Source organism: Xenopus tropicalis, chromosome 2 (genome assembly GCF_000004195.4).
Source record: "Xenopus tropicalis strain Nigerian chromosome 2, UCB_Xtro_10.0, whole genome shotgun sequence".
Lineage (NCBI taxonomy): Eukaryota > Metazoa > Chordata > Amphibia > Anura > Pipidae > Xenopus > Xenopus tropicalis.
Window position 1 is genome coordinate 55,120,383 of NC_030678.2, and position 27,501 is coordinate 55,147,883.

At 38.1% G+C, this 27,501-nt stretch overlaps 1 protein-coding gene across 1 annotated transcript; it reads right to left on the reverse strand.

Moving 5' to 3' along the window:
- dpt (dermatopontin) lies at positions 1-26,704 on the reverse strand. The gene is made up of 4 exons (NM_001030428.1): positions 26,401-26,704; positions 5,851-5,976; positions 2,997-3,104; positions 1-1,190 (listed from the first exon to the last, which is right to left on the reverse strand). Exons 1-4 carry the CDS (start codon positions 26,691-26,693, stop codon positions 1,124-1,126), a joined length of 594 nt encoding a protein of 197 aa, NP_001025599.1. The 5' UTR covers positions 26,694-26,704; the 3' UTR covers positions 1-1,123.
- Positions 26,705-27,501: the final 797 nt, after the last annotated feature.

The following is a 27,501-nucleotide window of genomic DNA, read 5'->3' on the forward strand; positions in this document are numbered from 1 at the left end:
TAACAAAGATAATTTTATTTAATTTCTCATGATTTAAAATCACTAGGACTTCATATAATATTTTGTCATGCATAATGCAGCTTGAATAAAACATTTTTAATGTACAATGTGTTCATATATGTTAATTTTTTCCCAAGAAGGAAATACAAATTACTTTTGTTTAAAAGAAATCTTGCAAAAAAAATCTATATATTGATAAAGTAATTTCAAATGTTGCAGTGTTCAGATATACATTTTTGATTACAGTACTTTGAATAATTTAAACAGTGAAAATTTGAGAAGTACCTGTAGTAATTCCGTAAAGTTGCTAAAACATCTCTTTTTATGTATTTATTTATCCACTTATACCTCAGAATGCAATTTGTTTTCTGCTTGTTGTCAACAAGTGCCTCAACATGTTTTGTTGCATGTAAGCTGTAAAATATATGAATTTATGATGTTGAATTCCTTAATTATTTTATATACACAAAATCAGAAATTAATGTGTTCGCCCAATATTTTTTAGTCATGGGTACTTTGGGTACTTTTTGCATTTAGAATTTTGGTATTTATCATCTCACTTTATAGGGCTGTTCACTATCATGTTAAACAGTTTATATAAGGTCAGATTATATTTATAAAATGGCATTCTGTGCAGCTAATTTAAGGATATTAAGAATATAATCTCAGACGCTGAATTAAAGTGTTAAGGTAAAAACAAATGGAAAGTGACACATATGATTGTTGAAATACGGGTTTTGGGCAAAGCATATAATTGAGTTATATTTGTGCATTCGATATATGTATATGTTTGCTGTTTGGCTTTTGTTTTAATATACTTCTTTTACAGTAATCATTAAAGTCATTTATATCTTTTTATGGTAGAAAAAAGGAACAGCATCAGTACTCAGGCTTGTATAGTACACAAATGTCAATTCAACAAATGCCATGTATATCTGGACCATTTTAAATATATATAATTTGCTACATAATTCAAAGGTTTATGCTCTAATGGTAACACTGATTTAAATGAAATACTAAAAGTAATCAAACAAAAAGACATTTTATTTAAGCTAAAGTTAATTTGAAGAGACATGAAGAAATGAAAGCTGGATTCATCATCTGCAGTGATTGGTTCATACATTTAGAAGTTTTCAAATTCACAGTTGAAGTCTGTCATTCTGCACACTATATATTTCCACTGACGATCCCTTGAAACAAAAATAAAAGAATATTTAACACAACATCACTTATTTAAATATTTTGAACATTTTTTTCTGCTATACATACTTATTTTCATGGGGGCAGATTTTTCAATTTGAAAATTAAAACTCATCACAGAAGAATTCACCCACTCTGTTTATTTCTATGGGATTTTTAGATTAGTTATCAGTGAGTAAAATCTAGAGTGCACCATTTGATAAACATGCTTTTAAAAAAATGCCATAGAAATGAACAGAAAGTGGATTCATTTTTCCATGGTAAGTTCTTTTTTTCACTTGAATAAGTCTGCCCCATAGTGTCCTGGAGCAAGAATGTATATAAGACTGGATCACCAATGTATATGAGCATCCCATCACCAAGGTACTGTATATGAGCATCCCATTACCAAGGCCATAACAAGATCCAGGCAACATTTAGCACCTGCATCAAGCATGGGTATCCATATGTCCATATGTGTATCCATATATAATATCCATATGTGTTCAATGCAGGTGCAGCCAAAATGCCTCTAACCTCCATTCCCTGTTATAAGTATAGGATTCACAATGTGCTCAAATGCATCTGTGTTGGCTAAACTTATCCCTAAGAACTATTAAGTTAACAGAAAATACCAATCAAATAAGTTAAAGTTGCCTTTTTTCTGTCTTATAAATGGTGTAGAGCCATATTTGGACAAAATAGTAGTGTTCTAAATTATACAGTTCATGTGAATGCTTATGGGGCAGATTTCTCAGTTTTTGAGCTCAAGGTAAAAAATCCACAATCACTGGGAAAAAAACATGAGAAAATACACGTTTTGATAAATCTGTCCCTGTGTGTATTGTAAAGGCACCTGTTTTAAATATGGTCTTAAACTATTATTTACTTTCTATTGGTTCCATGTATATCCTGTGAGTTACTTACAAAATTACAATACTATTTTACAGGTATGGGACCTGTTATCCAGAATGCTCTGGACCTAGGGTTTTCTAGATTATAGATTCTTCCATAATTTGGATTTCCATAGGATAAGTCTACAAAAAATGATTTAAACATTAAATGAATCTACTCTAATTGTTTTGCCTCCAATAAGGTTTAATTATATCTTAGTTGTGATCAAGTACCAGGTACAGGTATCTGACCCTTTATACAGAAACCCATTATCCAGAATGTTCTGAATTATGGAAAGGCCATTTCCCATAGACTCCATTTTAATCAAAAAATGATTTCCTTTTTCTCTGTAGTAATAAAACAATACCTTGTACTTGATCCCAACTAAGATATAATTAATCCTTATTGGGGGAAAAACAATCCTATTTGGTTTAATTATTGTTTAAATAATGTTTTTAGCAGACTTTAGGTAGGAGATCCAAATTACGGAAAGACCCCTTATCTGGAAAACCCCATGTCCCGAGCATTCTGGATAATGGGTCCCATACCTGTATTGGGTTATTTTTACATGGAAAAAGGAAATAATTTGTTAAAATGTGAATTATTTGATTATTATGGAGTCTATGAGAGATGGCTTTCTGTAATTTGGAGCTTTCTCGATAACTGGTTTCTGGAAAACGGATTCTATACCTGTACAATGAAAGCTGATAGCCATTTAGTTGTTGATCTGGCTAATGACCCAATTACTAGCTGCATAGCTGTAAAAATAACTTTCCTGCTTATATTTGTCTGACACTTCTGTATTCATTGGAATCAATTGAATTTGTGATTAGCAGCATTATTAAATGCGTTGAATGCATACTTTCTGTCCTTTAACAAAAGATTACTATTGTTGCAACAAAATAAGTAATAATAATTCAAACCTATCAACGCCAGAGAAAGTGGTGGTTGCTCCTCGGACATAATATCCATATGAATAAAGGATAAACTCTGCTTCTTCCCCATAATGGCTTGGGTATTCTGTTGTCAACCTAAAATCAGATATTAGAGTATTTGTTTAGCAATAATAGCTATGTTCCACTTAAACTTTTATTCTGCATATTTAAGCATAATAGTCACAAAGTCAACCTTCCACATCAAATACAAGATATTTCTTCAAAGATACTGTAGTAATTTGTGTATTTCTATGTTATAGGGTCTCTTTAGGAGGGCACTATAAAATGATGTCTTGTTTTATTTATGTTTTGTAAGGCATTTGATATGGGGAAAGGCTTTCATCTCAATAAGTGCCACAGAGGTAAAAAGCCAGACTGCATGATGGGGAACTGACCAGGAGCTCGACCTAAAACAGGGAAACTGATGGAATGACTCCATGAGGAGGATTCTTGGTGCTTGGGATATAATGCTGCTAACATTGCCAGAGAAGCTTTACTATGGAGTCATTATAGCATTATTGCTCTACTGGACCTTTGGCCTTAATCAAGGTGCAGGGTACAAGAAAACAGGCTGAATGCATTCTGTTTCTTTTGTACTTTGCGCCTTGCCCCCACAGGTTGTTCCCTAAAAGCAAAGTTAAAGGGGAGATTTTGTAGGATTGACATACCGCATCCTCCAAGCTTGTAGGGTCAAAATACTATTGGACTGATATAAAATTTTGATGTGTAACCTACATGGAAGATTTGCAATTTGACGCAACATGCCTGCTGGAAGGAAACAATTTAGTTCAGTGAGAAAAGGTTTATCACATAATAACTCATGGATGAGATTAAATTTGAGATGCAATTCAATTCAGGAAAAAACACCTCCATTTTTATCATGTGAAAACTCCATTAAAGTGTAGGGAAAAAAATAAAATTGAATAAGAAGAAAAGTTTTTTCTCCTTCAATTGAATCACGTCCATATGTTTTCCTGTGATAAACCACGAGATAACATTTTCTCACCAAACTGAATCTGTACCTTTATCTGATCTGATTTATATTACAGCAGTGGGGATCAGATTTTGTAGCGTCCTACAAGAAAAGGAAGACAAATAATTGGCCATTACATTATATTTACAGTACGTGCTAGGGAGCTCTGGGCAGTATATTGTTAAATGGGACCTTCTGCTTGCTGCCTGCCTAATGCCCTGATGTGTTTGTGCAATAGTAAACGAGGCCCTGTATAGGATTGTGGCATATTGCTACCAGATTAATGTTGACTTCATACATCAAGGAACTCGCATATTCTACAGTTCTTTTGGTTTTTCTACTCCTAGGGGCAGATTTACTAGAACTAACTTTTGTAATTTTTTTCTTTTTAAAAATTCGAATAAATTAATTTTCAGAAATGTCAACTGAAAAACTGTGCTGTACAAAGTTGCAGAAAAGTTGCAAAACTGCAACTTTTTCATATTGTTGCACTGAAACCTCTAGTTTTTTGAACTGTCACTCAAAAAACCAGCGTCAAAAATTTTAAAACCTCTAAAGTGTCAAAGCAAAGAAGGATCCAGGGATATCTGTCATTGACTTCTACATGTTTTTGACTAGCTTTAGCTGATGAATTGTCAGAATCAGATTTTTAGCCGTTTTGTCTCATAGTCGCAACTTTTTTAAAAAGAAAAAAATCAGGCCTTTAATAAATGGCCTCCCTAGTATTGCTTTCTGCTTTTTTTCTGCTGTTTTTATTTTGCTGGAATAAACCAAACTGCTGTAATGTGATATGTAAAAAGTAATTTACAGGTATACTTTCACATATAGTCAGTTTGTGGTTTGTAATTAAACCATCATTATGATACTGGTGGTGCGCTTACTCCAGCAACTAGGTTGGGCTGTGAATGACAGACCGGAGGATGAAATGAAGATTATGTGAATAAATAACTTAAATGAAGAAGAAAAAAAACCTCTTATATGGACTTGTAAATTTGCATAGCAGTAACATGTTTATATGCAATGTAGAGAACATGTCATAGCTGCCAACTGTCCTATTTCTTGATTTTCTAGGAGTTGATGCTTCTTTTGGAATGTAATCAACCGCCCAGATGTATATTTGTTTCTATAGCCAGAACTCACTTATCATGCCTAGATTTGGTCAGAAAAATTAAAAGATTTAGATGGTACTGTCTGGGCATATTTGTCAGTTTGGGGGCCATTTGTACAGATAATTCTGTGATCCCTCAAATCATTGTTGATGCATCTACTGTGAAAATTTAATTTCACACTTTTTCAGTGAGTGCATTGTGCATCAGCAGATGAGAAGGCAAATAGGAGCTTCTCTGTTCCCATTTTTCTGAAGGTGGGCAAACATGGTAGGATCCTCTCATTTGGTGTGGTCACCAAACAAGCGGATCTTCTCCCGATATACCCACATAAGGTGGGTGATATCAGGCTAATTGCGGCTAAACGATTGAATTACAGTGGCGGGCATAGGCGCCGTTGGACCAATCATTGAGCCTATGCAGTCCCCGATCCGACGGAAAATCAAACATGCCGATCGAGAAATTGATCGGGTAGGCCCATTGGGGGTGCCCATACATGGGCAGGTCTATGGTACAACAGGATTTGCCCATCTTTATCTATGCAGTCATATGGTTTTCACTGCTGATTGGCTGGATTGCTGCTGTTTGCTGATCGGCTGGATTGCTGAAAGGGTCAACCATTGTATAGCCACCATTCTTGTCCACTCTTTGTAGCAGTGTTATAACCATGATTATACCATTAAGGTAGATCACGTGGATACCAACAGTTTCCCTGGAAATATGCCATTATCTAGATCTCGGCCTTACCCCATTTTTAGCTTACCAGCAACCATACGAACATCTTTTATTGTAGCGGCAGCAGTAAAATTGCCATTCTCGATCCAACACTGCCTCAAAGTACTGGCTCTGGAATCCTGCTACAAGACCATTGTTTGAACAAGTTTGATACCTGCAAAACAAATACAAACTGCATGAAAAGTCCAAACACACAGTATGAAATTCTAAAATATTTATACTGTTAAGGACACAATGGATTTTTAACTGAGATTTTAAATCCATACACAGCCAGTCTGCTTTACCTAAATTACATAGTTACATATAGTTACATAGGGTTGAAAAAAGACCAGTGTCCATCAAGTTCAACCCATCCAAGTAAACCCAGCACACCCAACCCACACCTACCAATCTATACACTCACATACATAAACTATAAATACAACCACTAGTACTAACTGTAGATATTAGTATCACAATAGCCTTGGATATTCTGATTGATCAAGAACTCATCCAGGCCCCTCTTAAAGGCATTAACAGAATCTGCCATTACCACATCACTAGGAAGGGCATTCCATAACCTCACTGCCCTCACCGTGAAAAACCCCCTACACTGCTTCAAATGGAAGCTCCTTTCCTCTAATCTAAAGGGGTGACCTCTGGTGCGTTGATTGTTTTTATGGGAAAAAAGAACATCCCCCAACTGCCTATAATCCCCTCTAATGTACTTGTACAGAGTAATCATGTCCCCTCGCAAGCGCCTCTTTTCCAGAGAAAACAACCCCAACCTCGACAGTCTCACCTCATAGCTTAAATCTTCCATCCCCTTAACCAGTTTAGTTGCACGTCTTTGCACTTTCTCCAGCTCATTAATATCCTTCTTAAGGACTGGAGCCCAAAACTGCACTGCATACTCAAGGTGAGGCCTTACCAGGGACCTATAAAGGGGCAAAATTATGTTCTCATCCCTTGAGTCAATTCCCTTTTTTATACAAGACAGCACTTTATTTGCTTTAGTAGCCACAGAATGACACTGCCTGGCATTAGACAACTTGTTATCAACAAAAACCCCTAGATCCTTCTCCATTAAGGAAACCCCCAACACACTACCATTCAGTAGATAGTTTGCGTTTATATTATTTCTACCAAAGTGCATAACTTTGCACTTATCAACATTGAACCTCATTTTCCAGTTTGCTGCCCAGTTATCTAATTTTGTCAAATCGCTCTGCAAAGCAGCAGCATCCTGCATGGAACTTATAGTTTTGCACAATTTAGTGTCATCAGCAAAAATAGAAACAGTACTGTCTATGCCCACCTCCAGGTCATTAATAAACAAGTTAAAAAGCAAAGGCCCAAGGACTGACCCCTGCGGTACTCCACTAACCACACTGGTCCAATTAGAAAATGTTCCATTTACAACCACTCTTTGTACTCTATCCTTCAGCCAGTTCTCTATCCAATTACAAATATTATGTTCTAGGCCAGTGCTGTCCAACTTCTACGGTGCCGAGGGCCGGAATTTCTCTAGCATACATGGTGGAGGGCCGCTAATTGAAGCCAGTTTTGACCACTCCCCTTTTTGAAACCACACCCACTTCAAACCACACCTATTTTATCACAATGGTGGTAGCACAGCAAAATCCCAAATGCTTGGTCCTTACTGTGGGGATAACAACCATCATTCATATGTGAAAGAATTATGTCATATTAAGATATACCCTTAAATTCCACATGCCTCCTCCTCCCCTGTGGATAGCAGAGCAACCCCCAGTACATAATTACACACCTTAGGGACCATTTAATGGCTATTTCCAACTGCTAACAAACTCCCACAACAAACCCCTGCTCCCACAAGCAGCATAGGGCAAGCAGAGTATGGCACACACAGGCAGCACTCTGCCTGTCCTATGCTGTCTGTGTGTGCCATACTCTGCCTGCCCTACCCTGCCTGTGTGTGCCATACTCTGCCTTCCCTACCCTGCCAGCGTGCCATACTCTGCCTGCCCTACCCTTCCTGTGTGTGCCATACTCTGCCTGTCCTACCCTGACTGTGTGTGCCATACTCTGCCTGCCCTTCCCTGACTGTGTGTGCTATACTCTGCCTGCCCTACCCTGCCTGTGTGTGCCATACTCTGCCTTCCCTACCCTGCCAGCGTGCCATACTCTGCCTGCCCTACCCTTCCTGTGTGTGCCATACTCTGCCTGTCCTACCCTGACTGTGTGTGCCATACTCTGCCTGCCCTTCCCTTCCTGTGTGTGCCATACTCTGCCTGCCCTATGCTGCCTGTGTGTGCCATACTCTGCCTGCCCTACCCTGCCTGTGTGTGCCATACTCTGCCTGCCCTACCCTGACTGTGTGTGCCATACTCTGCCTGCCATACTCTGCCTGCCCTACCCTTCCTGTGTGTGCCATACCCTCCCTGATCTATGCTGCCTGTGTGTGCCATACTCTACCTGCCCTATGCTGGCTGTATGTGCCATACTCTGCCTACAGTACCTATGTCTGAGGTGTGAAGAAGTGAACAATGGGAGTGATTACAGTCTGAGCCTGAGGTGTGAACACTGCAGGGGGTGAACAATACAGGTATTAAAAGGTGTGAAAAACACAGGGGATTACATTTTTAAACAATACAGAGGTATTACAGCCTGAATCTGAGGTGAGAACCATGCAGGGGGCCAGTTAATCTCAGTACTGATACCATTTAATGCTTACTCAAAGGTAAGCCATCAAAGCAGCCAGACAGGTGGGGGGCCACACAGAGGGGGGTCGCGGGCCGCATGCGGCCCGCGGGCCGCCAGTTGGACAGCACTGTTCTAGGCCAATATTCCTTAATTTGATCATTAACCTTCTGTGAGGTACTGTATCAAACGCTTTAGCAGTCCAAGTAGATGACATCAACTGCCATTCCAGCATCAAGGTTCCTGCTCACCTCCTCATAAAAGGCGACTAAATTAGTCTGGCAAGATCTGTTACGCATAAAACCATGCTAGCACAAACTAATAGTATTGTGAACTGCAATGTATTCAAGTATCCTATCCCTTATTACCCCTTCCAAAAGTTTTCCTACTACTGATGTCAGACTAACAGGCCTATAGTTTTCAGGCTGAGAACGGGATCCCTTTTTAAATTACGGCACCACATTAGCAATCCGCCAGTCTCTTGGCACCATGCCAGACCTCAATGAATCCTGAAAAATTACAACTGCTTCATTCCATTAAATACAGTATAATACAATACAGAATATTATGATAGAAAATGAAGTCTCACAACTTGGTATCTATAGGTGTCCCTTTTATCATCTAAAGCAGTGCTGTCCAACTGGCGGCATGCGGCCCGCGACCCCCCTCTGTGTGGCCCCCCACCTGTCTGGCTGCTTTGAAGGCTTACCTTTGTGTAAGCTTTAACTGGTATCAGTATTGGCCCCCTGCATGGTTAACACCTCAGATTAAGGCTGTAATCCCCCTGTATTGTTTAAAAATGTAATCCCCTGTGTTGTTCACACCTTTTAATCTCTGCAATGTTCACCCCCTGAAGTGTTCACACCTCAGACCACATTGTTCAACTGTTCACACCTCAGACTGTAGGAGCAGTAGAAACCCACAAATAAACCCTAAACACTATAAAGAGAACATATACTGTGGTGGTACTGCAATGAAAAAGTTTTTTAATATATAGTTATTGTGCAAACTGTAGGAGCAGTGCCAGCTTTGTGTCACTGTAGGCTGCCTGTGTGTGCCATACTCTGCCTACCGTATGCTGCCTGTGTGTGCCATACACACAGGCAGGGTAGGGCAGGCAGATTATGGCACACGCAGGCAGGGTAGGGAAGGCAGAGTATGACACACGCAGGCAGGGTAGGGCAGGCAGAGTATGGTACACACAGGCAGGGTAGGGCAGGCAGAGTATGGCACACACAGGCAGGGTAGGGCAGGCAGAGTATGGCACACACAGGCAGGGTAGGGCAGGCAGAGTATGGCACACACAGGCAGGGTAGGGAAGGCAGAGTATGGCAGGTTTTTGCTGTACTACCACCATTAATATTGCTATGGCCATGTGATAACATGGGTGTGGTTTCAAGTGGGTGTGGTTTTAAAAAGGGGAGTGGTCAAAACTAGCTTCCATTATCAGCCCTCCACCACGGAGGCCGGAAAAATTCCGGCCCTCGGTGCCACAGAAGTTGGACAGCACTGATCTAAAGCATTTATCAAGACAATCGTCATGTTGTTTTTCCATTTTTCCACTAGATGGTACCAGTTGTCCTAAGAAACTGAAAGTGTTGATTTTCATTCCCATACAGACCCACTGGGAAACATAACATTAATTAGCTCTTGAGTTGCCAATCAGTGAATCCATAGAGGAACACCATTTTGATTAATTAAATTGGATATAAAAACTCAGCTGTATATTTCAATTTTACATGAGAAGGATGGAAGTACCGGACATGGTGAAATGTCGCTGAAACAGGGTTTTTGCACAACCTAAAAGATATATCTTAAAATACTTAAAACAGAGGAATGTCTTCTCTGCCACCATCTTGTTTATAGCAGTTTAGCTATGCTCGTAAACTCCATTGATGGAATTCCTTGTAGTATGCAGACTGTTTGCAGGGCCTTTGTGGTGTCAGCTTTGCTAGAATGGATAATATTAAATTCAGTGTGAAAAACATTTGCGTTATCTTATGAGACTTCTATTGAAGTGAATCTGGAAGCCTCCTGTTTGTTTAAGCCACATGTGTTCCCACTGTTTAGCTCATACTGGATACACATGTGGTTTAAGTTTCTGTTTCTATTGTACATGTTTGTTTTAAAAGTTATAGAAAAATGAATGAAAAGTGTGTATACTGTACATGTAGGAGTTAATGACTGCTTGTTATCTGCCTAAAAAGTAGAACTATTATGGTTATGTCTTGATATGTTGGACTTTCAACATAATGCAGAAGAATGGCTCTCACAGGATTTGCTAGATAAATCTTTCAAAACAAGCCTTTGAAAGATTCATTGAGCAAATCCTGTGAAAGAATAAATATATATTTATATATGTTAACCTGTCAGAGGGAAACATTAAAGAAATAGGAACATTTTGGAAAAGATTTAATAAAACAGATCAAATAACATGGAATTATCAGGCATCCCACCATACCATGAATAGGTCGGAGAAGGATCCATTCCTATCCCCTAACTCTGGAGAGAAAAAAGTCTGTAAATGGCATTTTTACATTTAGTTACACGCCCTTCAGTTTTATACAATGTTATGTTTATTAAAACAGTAAAATGCCCCCTGTTTCCACCAACCCTGAAGTTCAGTGTATTTGTGAAATATAGGATTTTAATGATCCTCTACACCCAGAAACTAACAGTGTTATACCTACCATCCAGATCACTAAGGAAATCACAACAGTGTGGCCCAAGGGGCATGAATATCTGGAGGTGAAAATGGTGGGGTTGTAATAGGGTGGGGATATAGGGCATGTCAATGGAGGCAAATCTTAGCTATAGGAAAACTATACCCCCAAACAATGTAAGTCTCAATAAAAATATGTTGCATAAAACAGCTGATATGTAAAATCCTGCTTCATCTAAATAAACCATTTTCATAAAAATATACTTTGGTGCCATTGGGTACTCCTAAATAGAAAATAGTTTTTTTGTGTTATATGTATCCTTCACAAAAGTACAATGGACCTAAATTATAGTCCATAATACATTGATACACACTATGGGGCTGATTTATTAAAGTACGACAGGTACGAAATACAAAAAATTCATATTTATTCGCACTGCGTATTTGCTGTGACTTTTTCGTATATTTGCACAACTTTTTTTGTACTTTGCACAACTTTTTCGTACAAAATCATATTGTCGCACGGAGTATGAAAGTTTTGGATTCATTCAAGCTTCGGTATCGTGACTTTCCTTGGGCCAGGTTGGAGCTGCAGAGTGCCATTGAGCCCTATGGGAGACTTTCCTTGGGCCAGGTTGGAGCTGCAGAGTGCCATTGAGCCCTATGGGAGACTTTCCTTGGGCCGGGTTGGAGCTGCAGAGTGCCATTGAGCCCTATGGGAGACTTTCCTTGGGCCAGGTTGGAGCTGCAGAGTGCCATTGAGTCCTATGGGAGGCTTCCAAAAACATGCACAGAAGGATAAAAGTCAGAAAGGTTTTCCCGCCGTTTACGATCATTCAGATACGAAAATTTTGTGACTTTCGGATTGCCAATACGATATTATCATGACTAATACGATTCTTTCGGAAGCATTTTCGTGAAATTTGTGATCAGAAATTATCGTATTTAATCCGATTTTTCCCATTTTGTGATTCGAACTCGTACTTTATTAAATTATACAAAATATACAAACAGTGGACATTAGTATGTACTGTTATCCAATTCCAGATTGACAAATGTGGCTTTTTTCTCAACTTATATTCTGTTAGTTTACACTGCTATGATCAAGTGCAGGGAGTTACAGGGAAAACAAAGCTGCAGCTGTTCTGGAACAGTATATGATCAGGTGTAGGAAGTTGCAAGGGAAAAATGCAGCGGTTCTGGAACAGTATATGATCAGGTGCAGGGAGTTGCAAGGAAAAATGCAGCTGTTCTGGAACAGTATATGATCAGGTGTAGGGAGTTGCAAGGGAAAATGCAGCTGTTCTGGAACAGTATATGATCAGGTGCAGGGAGTTGCAAGGGAAAATGCAGCTGTTCTGGAACAGTAAATGATCAGGTGTAGGGAGTTGCAAGGGAAAATGCAGCTGTTCTGGAACAGTAAATGATCAGGTGTAGGGAGTTGCAAGGGAAAATGCAGCTGTTCTGGAACAGTATATGATCAGGTGCAGGGAGTTGCAAGGGAAAATGCAGCTGTTCTGGAACAGTATATGATCAGGTGCAGGAAGTTGCAAGGAAAAATGCAGCTGTTCTGGAACAGTATATGATCAGGTGTAGGGAGTTGCAAGGGAAAATGCAGCTGTTCTGGAACAGTATATGATCAGGTGCAGGGAGTTGCAAGGGAAAATGCAGCTGTTCTGGAACAGTATATGATCAGGTGCAGGGAGTTGCAAGGGAAAATGCAGCTGTTCTGGAACAGTATATGATCAGGTGCAGGAAGTTGCAAGGAAAAATGCAGCTGTTCTGGAACAGTATATGATCGGGTGTAGGGAGTTGCAAGGGAAAATGCAGCTGTTCTGGAACAGTATATGATCAGGTGCAGGGAGTTGCAAGGGAAAATGCAGCTGTTCTGGAACAGTATATGATCAGGTGCAGGGAGTTGCAAGGAAAAATGCAGCTGTTCTGGAACAGTATATGATCAGGTGCAGGGAGTTGCAAGGGAAAATGCAGCTGTTCTGGAACAGTATATGATCAGGTGCAGGGAGTTGCAAGGAAAAATGCAGCTGTTCTGGAACAGTATATGATCAGGTGTAGGGAGTTGCAAGGGAAAATGCAGCTGTTCTGGAACAGTATATGATCAGGTGCAGGGAGTTGCAAGGGAAAATGCAGCTGTTCTGGAACAGTATATGATCAGGTGCAGGGAGTTGCAAGGGAAAATGCAGCTGTTGTTCTGAAACAGCAAATGATCAGAAGCAGTGAGTTGCAAAGAGAACATTACGTGTTATTCTGGAGCTGGATAACATTTAATAATAGATGCAGAGAGTCACATAAGAAAACCTTAAGCAGAGAGGGAAAGAACAAACAAAGCTGTTATACTGGTTTCAATTCCAAACAAATTTGTGGTATATTGGAAGAGCTGCTGCATATTACACAAACATTATAGTTAAAAGATTTGTTGCCCTTGAAATCAACATTTTATATGATGTAGACATATGCAGCTTTTTGTTTAGCAGCTCTCCAGTTTGGAATTTCAGCAGCTATCTGGTTGCTAAGGTCTTGTTTACCTTAGCAACTAGGCAGTGGTGGGAATGAGAGACTGGACTATGAACAGACAAGGGGCTAAAAAGAAAGATAAGGAAAAAAAGTACAATAAAAATAAAATTGTAGCTTCAAAGAGGAAAAGGTTTTAGCTAGCGTGGTCAGTGATCCCCATGCAAAAGCTGGAAAGATGTAGACAACAAAGGCAAATAATTCGATAACTATAAAAAATAAATAATGAAGGCCAAATGCAAAGTTGCTAGGAACAGTACATTCTATAACATAATAAAAGTTATCTTAAAGGTGAACCACCCCTTTAATTCCCTTAAAATACCACAGGGGCATTATTCGAAATAATGGCAAATGATCCTCAAGTTCTAGTATTATTTGGTTGGCACAAGGAGATTTTTTAATAGAAACATTTTAGGCTGGCAGGACATGATGAAACTGTTTGCCCACAATAAATCTTCACTACTACAAGCAACTAATCTCCCCAAAATGCCTTCCCACTGGCACGAATGTGAATCGTCAGTGGGATGGAATACAAGTTACTTTGGTTTCCCAAAGTCACCTGAAGTTGCCACACAAGGAAACCTGAAGCAGCTTCTGAAACCAAACCGGTGTATGCCGTCCCACTGGTGATTCACCGGTGTGATGGCACTTCAGGGAGTTTAGACTCCTGTGGTAGGAAAGGTTTATTGCGGTTGACTAATCACCCTGTGTGCCACCAGCCTTGCACATAATGAGGAATTGACTAAGCAAATTTTACTTGAGAAAATATCTCATTTCATCTTTTTTATTGCAAAATTTCCATAGTAAAGAACATTACAGGTATATGCTTTCAGAAGTAGAATGCTGACATTTGTTCTTATACAATTACATATAATTGGTACCCTCATTTTATCTTTAATACTGCAATTGAATCTAAACAGTTAAATTCTTGGCTATCTTGTTCTTTTAATATCACTGTTTGTGTATGTCTGTATATTTGTGTTGGGTTTTTCTTTTGGGTTATCTTTGCCATAACACAAGTGAATGTTATTTTTGGCTTTGTAGTTACAAAGTACTTGTGATTCGAGGTACAATTTCTATTTTCTTGTCAGTAGCTGTTTCTCTAGAGCTATCAGTCATGGGCGGAACATTTTATGTGACTTACACACTGATGGCTGCCTGCAGCATCAGGGTGAGATTTACTGCAATTTGATAGTCGGTAAATAACGTCATATTAACACATTCCAAGCTTGTTTCCATTTGCTGAGATGTGAGCTAATTTACAGAGTAGCCTACTGGCCAATTCTGTAAGCCTGAGAGTTTTATATTTATCTTCGACATGTAAATATGAGGGGGATTTATTTATGAGAGTGGGATCAGGTCACCTTTCTTAATCTCTCGCTTGGCAGTTTATAAGAAACTAACCATGCAATTTAAAACATTAAAACAAAAGTTAAACATACATATTTTGAAAACAGCATAAAATCAGAACCAACATTAAAGGACTTTCAGTTGACAATAAATAAAACTTTCAGAATGAAACTGGAATAAGAAGTTTGAGAACAAACTTCATGTTGGGTTGAAAAATGTGTAAGTTACTGAATGAAATCTGATCTGTTGTTGACTCCACCCAATTTTTCTAACCTTGGACCACAGTTATACAGTAAAAACCACTGTGCAAAGCTTGGGGACCCTGGTTTTAATAGTGTCTGAATGGCAGCAATTTAAATTTCCCCACTGAATGTCAATGAGTGACATCTGATTGGCGGTTAGTGGCCCCACCCACTTTTCTAACCTGGAACTGCAGTTACCCAGTGACTAACTCTGCAAAGTTTAGGGACCCTAGGATTAATAGTTACAGAACGGCAGCAGTTTAAATTTAAACCAATAAAAGTCAATAGGTAAATTTTGGTTGGTGGGTGTGCCCACTTTTTCTAACCTTGAATCGAAGTCACCCAGTGACAAAGAGTGGCCACCCTGGCATAAATAGTGTGAGTATTGCAGCATTTTAAATTTAAACCAAAAAAAAATAAAATTCAATGGCTGTTAGTGGCCCAACCCACTTTCCCTATTTTTAAACTGCAGTCCCCCAGTGACCAACTTTACAAAGTTTGGGGACTCAGGCATAAAAATTGTGGGACTGACAGCATTTTACACTTCATCATTGAAAGTAAATAGGTGAAATTTGATTGGCTGTTGGTGGCTCACCCACTTTTTCTAACTTTGAACGGCAAATATCCAGTGACTAACTTTGGAAAGTTTAACAACCCTGGAATTAATACTTACAAAATGGCTTCAGTTTAAATATAAACCAATGAAATTTAATGGGTGGAAATGGATTGGTTGTTGGTGGCTCCACCCACTTTTTGCTAACCCTGAATAAGTAGTGAGCCAGTGACTGACTGTGCAAAGTTTGGGAACCCTGACATAAATAGTGTAAGAAAGGCAGCATTTTAAATTTAAACCAAAACAATTCAATAGGTGAAGTCTGATTGGCTGTTAGTGACTCCACCCACTCTTTAAAACCTAAAAATGCAGTCCCCTAGTGACCCTGGTGTTAATACTGTGAGAATGGCAGCAGGTTGAATTGCTCATTGATAGTCAATAGTTAAAATCTGATTGGCTGTTGTTGCCTCCTCCCACTTTGGGTCATCCAACAAATGTTGCTGTTTCATTTGGGGTGACCCCATGATTATGTTATTCAAGTTTGGGAGGTGTAGCTTCAAAGCTGTAAGTGTGGCAGCAGTTTGAAAATCTTCCCTGTCAAAGTCAATGGGAAAATTGGGGGGTTCGGAGCGGCGCCACAAAAAGACAGGGGGCCGGATCGCTTAGAAAAGCACAAGCAACCTGCTCCGCTATAGGGCGAAGAATTGTGGAGAGTTTGGGTGTTGTACCCTTAAAACTGTAGGAGAAGTAGCGTTTAGAAAATGGGGGGCGCTAAGAATAATAATAAGAAAAAGCGGAAGAATAAGCTGAAGTCGGGGGTCGTTGGGGTTTTCAACCCAACATAATAATGATATGTGGCATACTAATGAAAGATGGAACATATAATTGTGCATTTATGAATGCAGTGCCAAGTGCAATTTGTGGATGCAAATAATATGTTTTAAACTCACAATGCAGCGGTCCTCTAGAATTTTACCACTACCCGTTGTGCCGATACGGGTGAAAATGAGCATCCTCCTGTGTGAATGTGGCATCAGTAACAGCATGTACAGTATGTCCTATTTGCTAACTGCAAGTCATCGACTCAACCCACTTGTGAAAACAGGTTCAGGCTGGGGAAACCTGATTCTACTGGTGTATTGCACACTTATACCCATATAGTGTATTCTACTTAAACTTGCAATATAGATCCTTATACGCAGAATGCTTAGTAATAAATGTGGATGAGCCATGAATTCTAAAAAGTACACCAAAAAAGATCTTTTCACATGTCCCCTATTTTGGTGATCACTCTTATGCTAATAGTATGTTTCTCTAGCATTGTTCCTCCCATATGACTGCTTTCTCTCACTTTCAGAGCACATAAACGAACCATACAAATGCAAAATTTACTATTATAATTTATTATATTTCAGTGTATAAAAAGTTCAGTCACATTCATGGTCTGTGTTAATGTGCAATACATTTCTTGCTTACACACTTAGGGGTCCGTTTACTAAAGTGCGTTAAAATTGTCTTGAGTTTCCGCCGGTTATCGTGGCAAATATTCTTGCGCCAGAATATTCGTTGCTTCAAAGTTTATTAAGCAGTAATGTGTGGGAAAATCACTGCGTTCATTCGCGTTTATTACGCAAATGTTCCAATTTACATTGGCATTAATTTTAGCGTGTTGCGAATATTCTGGTGACAATTTTGTCTTTAGGCCATTTTGCTGAATGGTAACTTTGCGTTAATTAGTACGTAGCGTATTTTCTGGCGAGTGCAATAACTGGCCATGATATATTTTTGCACCAGAATAATCGGAATATTATATTTGTCGCCATTTAGTAAACTGGCGATAACATATTTGGCGTTTATTCTGTCTATAAATTGTGCGACTAATTTTTACGCACTAGTAAACGGACCCCTTAGCTATCAATAAACTTTTCTGTATACTGTATGTTAAACCATCAGTACAAATAAGATATACATCAGTGCAGCATTTACTATATGCCCAGTATGTGATTCTGTCTCTCCAACGTCTTATTCCAAGAGGAAGGGTATTAAAGGAACAGTAACATCAAAACATTAAAGTGTTTTAAAGTAATTAAAATATAATGTGCTGTTGCTCTGCAAAAAACTGGTGTTTTTGCTACAGAAAAGCTACTATATAAATAAGCTGCTGTGTAGCAACGGGGCAGCCATTCAAGCTGGAAAAAAAGGAGAAAAGGCACAGGTTACATAGCAGATATGGGGCTTATCTACTAGTTATCTGCTATGTAACCTGTGCCTTTTCTCCTTTGAATGGCTGCCCCCATGGCTACATAGCAGCTTACTTATATAAACTATAGTAGTCTTTCTGAGGCAAACATGCCAGTTGTAGCAATGCAGGGCAACAGTACATTATATTGTAATTACTTTTATACACTTTCATTTTTTTGGTGTTACTGTTCCTTTAATGTGATTTTGGCACACCCTTTGGTGCTAGGCTTTCCACTATATTTTGTAACTTTCTTGGTTGGCTTTGCTTCCAGTCAAACTCAAGAGCATTGTTAAGGTTGGACACAGATGTTGGGCAGTCAAACCTGGCTCACCAGTGTTCACTTGTGTTGATGTCAAGGCTGGGGGCAGACCAATTTCACCCACTCCGATCTCACCAAAGCCATTTGTACAGACCTCGCTTTGTGCATAGGGGAATAATCATGCTAACACAGGAAAGAGCCTTCCCCAAACTGTTGCCATAAAGTAGGAAGCATGGGAATGTCAAAAATATCACTGTATGATGTATTGGTGCCTGTGTAAATAAATAAAGACTGTGGTTCGAGTGGTAAGTTCCAAGAATAAGAGTGTTTATACTTTTTGCCACATAGTTTAACTAAACCATAGAAAGCAGGTCAGAAAACAATCTGGCTTCTGAATGTGTTATGTTAATAGGAATGTGCATCAAGCTGTGTGTATTAGCTTTGGAACAATGAAACATCCCTTGGTCCTTTTGTATTCATGCATACAAACAAAACCCCTGTTGTGCTGCACCCTCATTAGTGATACATGAAATCTGTGGATATCTATTTACATTATATTTGGGGGTAAGTGTCTTACTGAAGCAGGAGAAAATCTCAAAACAGCAACATAAAACACTTTTATTGCAGGGACCACAGAAGAGCCACTTCCGGCCCACATGCCACTAAATGTACAGCCTTGGTTTAAGTGCTTTATTAGTTGGATTACTTTCTGACCCCTAAATTATCTCCCAGATAATTCTTTATGGATTTTTTAAATAATATAATAACCCAACATAACTCTTTATCTGAAAACTGATAGAGAAACATACTTTAAAGAATGAGATAAATACATTCAATCACATTAAATAGTAAATAGGTTTGTCATTGCAAATGCTAAGATGAAACAATAAAGTGAATAAAATATATAAGCAGATATGTAACTTTATTTAGGGAGCACGCCAGTGAGCTAACTAGTGTCCCATAGACCAAAAGGCTGAATTCTGGACAAGGTCCACTAAACATTTTGTCCAGTTCAAGCCAACATCAACAGTTCCTACATCCCATTAGGCTTTAAGTGGCAAACACCCAACCCCATCACACATCATTCCCAGCTAGCTAGCTAGCTTATTATTATGAAAATATACTTTTCAGCTGCAGTAACTAGTGAAAATGGCACTAATTATTGTAGTCTATATCCACAATTAGTTTCTCTGGCTACCTTTGTTATTATCACAAAGCTACTTCTGGCTTCTAGATTATTTGCCTGAAAGTTGGGCAGATATCAGTCTGGCAAGTTTGAAGTATGAAGTTCCTTCAGAGTACATTGGCACCTTGACGTGATCCTCATCTGATGGGCCTGTATAAGCCCCAGTGGATCAGCCTGATTTGGCCCAAATGGGGGTGGTCAAACTGGGCCCAGATCTGCTTGTTTGGAGACCTTGCCAAACAAATGAAACCGGTCATGTAGAGGCATATAGGGGAGATTTATACAATAACAAGTTAAAGGTTTGCTTCAGGTATAGTAAATTATAACAACAATGTCCACATTAATTATTAAAACAGTAGACCCCAAAATGCTCATTTTTAATTGGTTGCCATGGATTTCTATACCTGGAGGAAATATTAAACTTCAAAGCTGCAAATAGGCTTTCAGCCTACTGCTACCCTATATTAGGTCTATAATAATATTATAATTAAGAATATGAATATTAAATATTAGTTTTTCACTATTATGGCATAGAAATTAAACTGTATTTTACATCATGTTGTGTTTTATGCCTGACTAAGCAGAGCTGTTTACCTGAATTGTGTTCTGTTTTTCTACTACAGGACATTTTACTGCCTGGTAAAGTAATTACATCCTATATTAACATGCTAGTTTGTATCCATTATGGGTAGCAAAGGCCCTGGAGGATGTAGCCTATTTATGTACTATTTTTGTCAATACTGAATGCATTTAAGGGATTAGAGTTCCATGAGCAAATGTAAAAAATATCAAGCTTAGGGTAGTCAAGCTGATCATCCAAATACTAAATATTTGAAACATTTATTATTTCTTTCTCTGAGCAATAGCAATGGAAAAATTCAGTTAAGATAATGTAATCGTATTTCCTGCTCTTACTGCTACAAACTACAAAACACACAATTTTTTTCTACTGGCAAATTAATTCCACAAGTTTGCAACATTACATAAAATGTACTACAAAAAACATACTTGTGTCATTGCATATTATTTCTTTTAGGGTTTTTTATTATATTGTCGCATATATTTGTGAGGTACTCAAAGCTAGTGAACATAGAATTTCATGAAAATAAGTGCTTGCGAAGCATGCCCGTTACATTTATTTTATACCATTGTGGGTATTAATACCACTAACCATCATATAATATCATATATTTTTAGAAGCTAAAGGTGCATTGTCAAAGATAAGGTCTCTTTATATAAAGAGCGTTATATAAAGGAATGCTAAGATCTTGGTTAGAGCGCAGTGGGTTGTACTAGCCTGTGTGCAACTCCTCACTGTTATTTTTTTTTTTCCAGTCTGATTTACTACCTTGTATGACCCTGGGGGGCACAAAGTGCAAGAGCTCTTTTCACACTGTGTGGGGTATTGGGAATGAGACCTATAAGGTTATTGCTGAAAAAGTTTTTACATATTGCAGGCCTTCTGTTATTCCCATTCTTTGTTATATTTCTACCATGCTTTTAGTAATTCAAATTGATCGAAACCCCAGTCCATCTCAATCCAGGTAGTCCCAAACCAAGTGCCTAATTTCTTTAAGGACAATTGTGGGAATGGAAAGTCTCTCTTAATTTTGGTTCCCTGATTCTTCTTCATTGCACTGCTGTAAAACATCTGTGTGCAACTTCACAGATGGCCTCCACGTTATTGCCGTTGTCCAGTTGCATTTCTTGGTAAAGCCTAGCCACATCCAACACTTGGCTAAAGTTTAATGGCATTCATTTGTATGATAACAGTTCTGTTATGATTTAGATCCATACTGTGCAAGATGATGTAGTTTGAAAAGACACTTATTAGATCAGATATGTTAGCTTTGATTTTCTAGAGTGTTGTATGGAGATTCTCCATTTAATCCCTGTGGTCCTCGTTTAAATATTTTTTGTAACATGGAAGATTGCCAGTTATAGTTGAAAGGAGCAGTTTGTAAATTCCTGAGAGCCTATGTTTCATTAAATCATGTCTACAATAGGATTTGAAACTTTCTAAACAGAATAATTACATCCATGGTTTGGAAGCACTGTTATGGTTTGTCTTTCTTTAGATCAAGAAGAGCATATTTCTGCTGTCTGTGAGAAACTCCACATGTAGAAACAGAATTTGATGTCAGAAAAAAACAGTTGGCTGAGCATGTCTACTCTTTGAATACTTTAAGGGACATTACCACAATTTTTGATCTCTGGTAGGACCTTGGTGCATGGGCCGATATCGGCAGCTTATCGGCCTTGTAGGGGCAGAACCGAGGGGCCTGGCCGACCGATATCTGGCCTGAAATTGGCCAGATATCGATCGGCCAGGTTAGAAAATCCAGTTGGATCGGGGACCGCATCGGCTCGTTGATGCGGTCCCCAAACCGACTGCCCCATTGCCGCGTGCCAAACGATCGAATTCGCCTACATGCCTCCCCGATATTGCCACCCGTAGGTGGCATCGCCAAGCGAGGGGATCTGCCCGTGTATGGCCAGCTTTTGTCTGCCTTGTTATTTAGATTTGGCAAGGACAAAGAGACATGCAGAAGATGCATACAGAGTATCTGTTCTTTCTGTGTGTTTAGATAAACACATAAAGGAAGATAATGTGTACAGTTATGGCATCCCTTAGCTGGAAACCTCCACATTATGGCATGGCCATCTCCCATAGAGTTTGCAATAAAATGATTTGTAAGTATGCAGGTACAGTATTAGTCCTGGCCCAGCCACAAGTCAGCTGACTGCTCAAGAACTAATTAGAAAGCCAATACCTGTATTATTGGGTAATCCCAATATTTTTATTTTTTAATGCTTAAATGATTTTTAACCCAAATTTCAGAAAAATCCCTTATCCTAAAACAGGGATCCCCAACCTTTTATACCCGTGAGCCACATTCAAATGGAAAAAGTGTTGGGGAGCAACACAAGCATGAAAAAATGTTCCTGGGGGTGCAAATAAGAGCTATAATTGGTTACTTAATAGCCCCTATGTGGACTGGCAGCCTACAGGAGGCTCTGTTAGGCATTATACTTGGTTTTTATGCAACCAAAACTTGCCCCCTTACCAGAAATTTAAAAATGAGCACCTGTTTTGAGGCCACTGGGAGCAACATCTAAGGGGTTGGGGAGCAACATGTTGCTCACGAGCCACTGGTTGGGGATCACTGTCCTAAAAAAACAGTTCCTGGACATTCTGGATAACTGATCCTATATCTGTATAAAAAAAACTAATTTTCTGTTAAAGTAAAAATGTATTCAAGCACTTAGTAAATCCAGCTCATAATCTTTATCTAATTTATGCAGTCAGTATTGTTAGTAGGAAGATTGCAGACAGTTTTTAGCAGATTTACTAAAATGCTAACATTTCTAATTTTTAATAAAACATTTTCAAATAAACTTGTTTTCACAAATGTCTTAAATTTACTGAATTAAAAAAAGTTGCAGAATCTTTCTAAAGTTTTGAAGCAAAAGTAGGATCTTCCAGGGAAGGGAAACCTGCCATTGACTTCTACATGATTTCTGCAAATTTTAGCTGGTGAGTTGGGATTTTTAGCCATTTTTATGCATAGTAAATGTTGAAAAATTGGTGGGGGTTTTTCTGCTACTTTCAGTGCTAAAAAAATCAGAATAAGGTTGCTGGTTATTATTTCTTTTGTTAGTTTAATAGTTTTTTTTTAGTTCTGTTTTTTACAATTTCATTGTTTTAGACTAAAAACTTTAAGTTTTGGTCTCCTGTACATACTTTTATTATGTTTTCTTTGTAAGGAGTTTAGTCATCAAATCTGTGTAGATACCAGACAGGCAGATGCAGGGAAGCATAAAAATGATTTAACATACTGGCCAGAAAAGTCAAACAATACAGTGTCCTGCTTACTGGTCTGAAGAAAATGGGAAAATATGAAGAAGAATTCAGTTTCACACATCAGCAGAAGATTTGAAATTAAGTACTTAAATCTGATATGCAGTTTATAAGTAATAATGTACTGTGTTAAAAGTCAAATTTAGAAGCCTGTGTAACAAAATGTGCAATGTATGTATTTTACTGCCAAAAAGAACAGTGTACTTTTTATCAAACATTTACTAAACTAATCTATTAGTCAATGGTGAATAGTAACTTGCTTAGAGTGCTCTTCCGAGCACTTCTGCCATTTCTGTTCATTCTATTAATCATTTTTAATAACATTTAGTGGATTTTTTTGTCAGTAAAATGTCCCCAAATATTAATATCATGGATTTGATGGAAAAATTAGCCAAATGTCTTGGCCCCTTGTGAAGTAGGCAAAGTTTAACAATAAAAACAGGGAAAGAGGTGCTGAAACAGACTAAAGGGCTTATTTGTGACTTCAACCATGGTTGCAGTCTCACAAAATTAGACATTGTCATTGTGTGCCTTGACACCACTGACATCATTAAAATAGTGGATATTAAAAATATTTGTTTTGCTTTTAATGGTTTATATAAAAAGGGATAGTCCTTGTGCTGTGCAAACTGCTCGTTCCTGCCAAGAGCTCACTCAGTGGCCCAAAAGAACGCTGAGACTGCAGAAGTAAGTGATGCGTGATACACAAGTAAAGTGTGTGCATGGAGTGGGCATGTGGATGTGTATTAGTTGTGGCATACATTTGAACTTTAGATTTTGATTCAGATTTCTTTTTGTATCAAACGACAACAAAGGGACTGTGCATACACATCCACACAGTCATTTCAAAACAATTCTATTTCCGGTTGGGCTTTCTAAGGAAAATTCCCATCATAATATATGAAGCTAATGTCACAATCATCCCCCTCTTCTGCTTCGATCTGCTGATTGACGGGCAGAAACACTCCTGGAACTTAAACAAACAATGTGGGTGTACATTTGTTTTGAACAACAATCAGCAGAGTTTTTCCATTTTGCAAGGTGTCTTCCAAAAAATTGGTTTGATGGGTCAAAATATATTCCAGTAATTACATCTACACTCCCAGACATGTTTGCTTATTGTTGGGCTGAAAGGTCAAAAATCTTTTTTTTTTTTGTCCAGTGAACCAGTGAAACAGGCCTATATTCTACAAAAACTGAAACAGATATGTATAGTGACAATATAATATAATATAACACCAATGAGAACTATTTGTAATTGGTTAAAACCACATTAGCAGTAGATATTTTTAAGTAATTAATTATTAAATGAAGTTTTGTAGCATATTTTCTTTTGTAACAGAATGTCAAGTGTATTTACGTATTTTCCTCGGTTTAAATGGCTATAACAATTTTCTGTATATTGACAACAGGAAGTGAAGGGATATCCCCAATCTAAATCAGTTATCAGGTAACATTTATTGCACATGTTCCACAAAATAATTCCCTTCTTTAATTATATTAGGAGTAGAGTTGCTGGCTGATCTCATTACACAGCCTGAGCACATGTTGATCAATAGAAAATACCAAGCCAGTGATTGATCCAGCTGCAATCAAGTAGGGATTAATACAAATTAGAACTGTCATTTGTAACAGAGGACACAGCTTGTGTAACCTAGGATTAAATAAACAGTGACTGCAATTGTTTGCAGAGATGTTCTTTATCTCAGAGCAGGAAAACATCAAAATCAGCGATAAAAACATATGTGGTGCTATATTGTAATTAACACTCTCAAGTAATTTGATTTATAGAGATTTAATGACAATTATCATGCTGGCTATGCCATTAATCAGTGTTTTTAAATCAAAAGGAAAGATCTCTGATTTTTCAGGCCCTGCTATTGAGACTATATGGGGGAGGGTATTATTATTACAGTAAATCAGCCTTGTATTGCTAGGAACAAAGCATAAAAATAGAAGCCAAGTGACTAAATCTAAAGCTGCTTCATAATAGCATCCACTCTCCCTTCATTCGAAGGAAAGTTAGTCTAGAAACTAGATGCAGAGTTTTTCCTGGCGCTGGTTTATTTCTGTGCCATCTGTTTACATAACTTGTAAGTATCAATATGTTCTTTATTTTTAAAACTAACCATATCTAGATTAAAGGGGACCTGCCACCCGCACATAAAAAGCTGTGTAATAAAAGTCCTTTGTAAATTAAGCATAAAACTAAAATTCTTTTCTTTTTTTTTTTTTTTTATTAAATCATCCATACCAGTAATAAATGTACTTACGAATCTGAGCTGTCAACCATGTTGCCTGCCCCGCCTCTAGGCATAGAGGCAGGACAGGCAATAAATGATTGACAGCTCAGATTTGTAATTGCAATTACTTTCATTTGCCAGTCAGCACTTCCTAGATGTAACCCATATGGTGCAAGATTTTGGGGTGATACAAAACAAAATAGTGCCTGCCTGCCTGCTTGCTCTGAATTCCAAGACTGAAGGAAACAAAAATGTAAATTATTTATACAGTCTAAATAAAGTTTATTTTGCTCAACTAATATGATAGAGGATTTGAAAGGATTTAAAATTTCTTAGGGGGCAGCTTCCCTTTCATTGTATATATATATATTTTTACTAAATATACTGTGTTAGCGACTTTTATAATAATGTTAATACAGGTATATGAACATAATGCTTGGGACCTTGGGCCTTTCTGTAATTTTGATCACCATACTTAAAAAACTAATTTCAACGTTAAATAAACCCAATAGGATCGTTTTGCCTCCATTAAGGATTAATTATATTTTAGTTGGAATCAAGTACAAGGTGTTGTTTTATTATTACAGAGAAAAAGGAAATTGTTACAAAAATTAGAATAATTTGCTTATGGACTCTATGGGAGATGGTGTTCCCATAGTTCTGAGCTTTCTGGATAATAGGTTTCTGGATAATGGATCCCATACCTGTATTTCTTTTCTGTGGATGTTTTTTGAAATGCAAATACAAAACAGTTGTGTAATTATACATAAAATGTAGATGATTTCTTACCATTCCATTCCAGCTCTGTTAATTTCTTCCCACCAGCATTCAGTTGGTTCCCCAAGCTCATGAGGCGTTGGCATACATCCGTAGTTCCACTGCCTGTCCGAGCCTTCTTTTTTGCTAAATGCACTGCGTATAGCGACTACTACCTGCCCATGTGGGCACTGGAAATTAAATCCCTGTCTAAAAAGATTCACCCACCCATCATCCTGGGAATAATCGTGCTGAGAGTAATAGTAATCATGTTGTGCCCAGGTTAGAGCCACTAAGTGCAGCAATAAAGCAAGCAGCAACATCATGTTGTCTTTAGTCTGGGGCTCTCTGCACAACAATGCTGCTGCGCTGTCTTTTTTATTCATTTTAACATCTGTTTTCCAGATGTTCCATAGATGGTGCCAAGTATGTTGTGTCACGGCTTAGGGAAAAAGCTGAAATTATATCCTTTGTTTGAATTTTAAGGTAGAGACACTATGATATGTACATTTATTTTAAGATAGTGTCTTGAATGGAAGCTTGAGTGCATTTTTTTAAATGTCTTTTACAGTTTGTTTTTTTTTGATTTGCAGGACAAAGCCACTGTTTCTAGTCACAGGGTGCATGTGTGTATGTATAATTACATCCACATTCTAAATAGTGATAGAGAGTTCTAGTGAGGACACTGCCAGCACTTATATGAAAGACATAAATATTTCACAAGTATTGTGGATTTCATTTTTATACTCTGCAATTTTCTGCCGTCTTGGCCAAGTCATCCTTTTTAAATTCTACAGAATGAATTACTGCAACATTTGGCAGTCAAATGTGTATTTGCTTCCTGTTTTTTCAAGTGAAATTGGAAAAATGGAAAAGAACCCAGTGCCTGCTGAAAAACAGTACAGGTGGCACATTTAAGGTAAATATAAAAATAATCTAGCAGAGCTGAACACAGAAATATACGTGTTAGGTGCCAGTAATAACTACTCAGCATGTAGCTTGGTCTACTACAGGTTTGGAAAATGAAATAAATTGTTTGCTATGGGTAAGTGCCCTGTAAATCAGGTCTTTTACCATCTGAATTACAGAATCACACAGTGGGTGGGGATAATTCAGCCATTGTATTGCTTATAG

Coding starts and splice junctions, on each gene's coding strand:
- dpt (NM_001030428.1), bottom strand. CDS start 26,693: ATGATGTTGCTGCTTGCTTTATTGCTGCACTTAGTGGCTCTAACCTGG. Junction 5,977..26,400: donor AACAGAGCTGGAATGGAATG/GTAAGAAATCAT, acceptor TTTGTTTTGCAG/GTATCAAACTTGTTCAAACA. Junction 3,105..5,850: donor AGATGTTCGTATGGTTGCTG/GTAAGCTAAAAA, acceptor ATCTGATTTTAG/GTTGACAACAGAATACCCAA.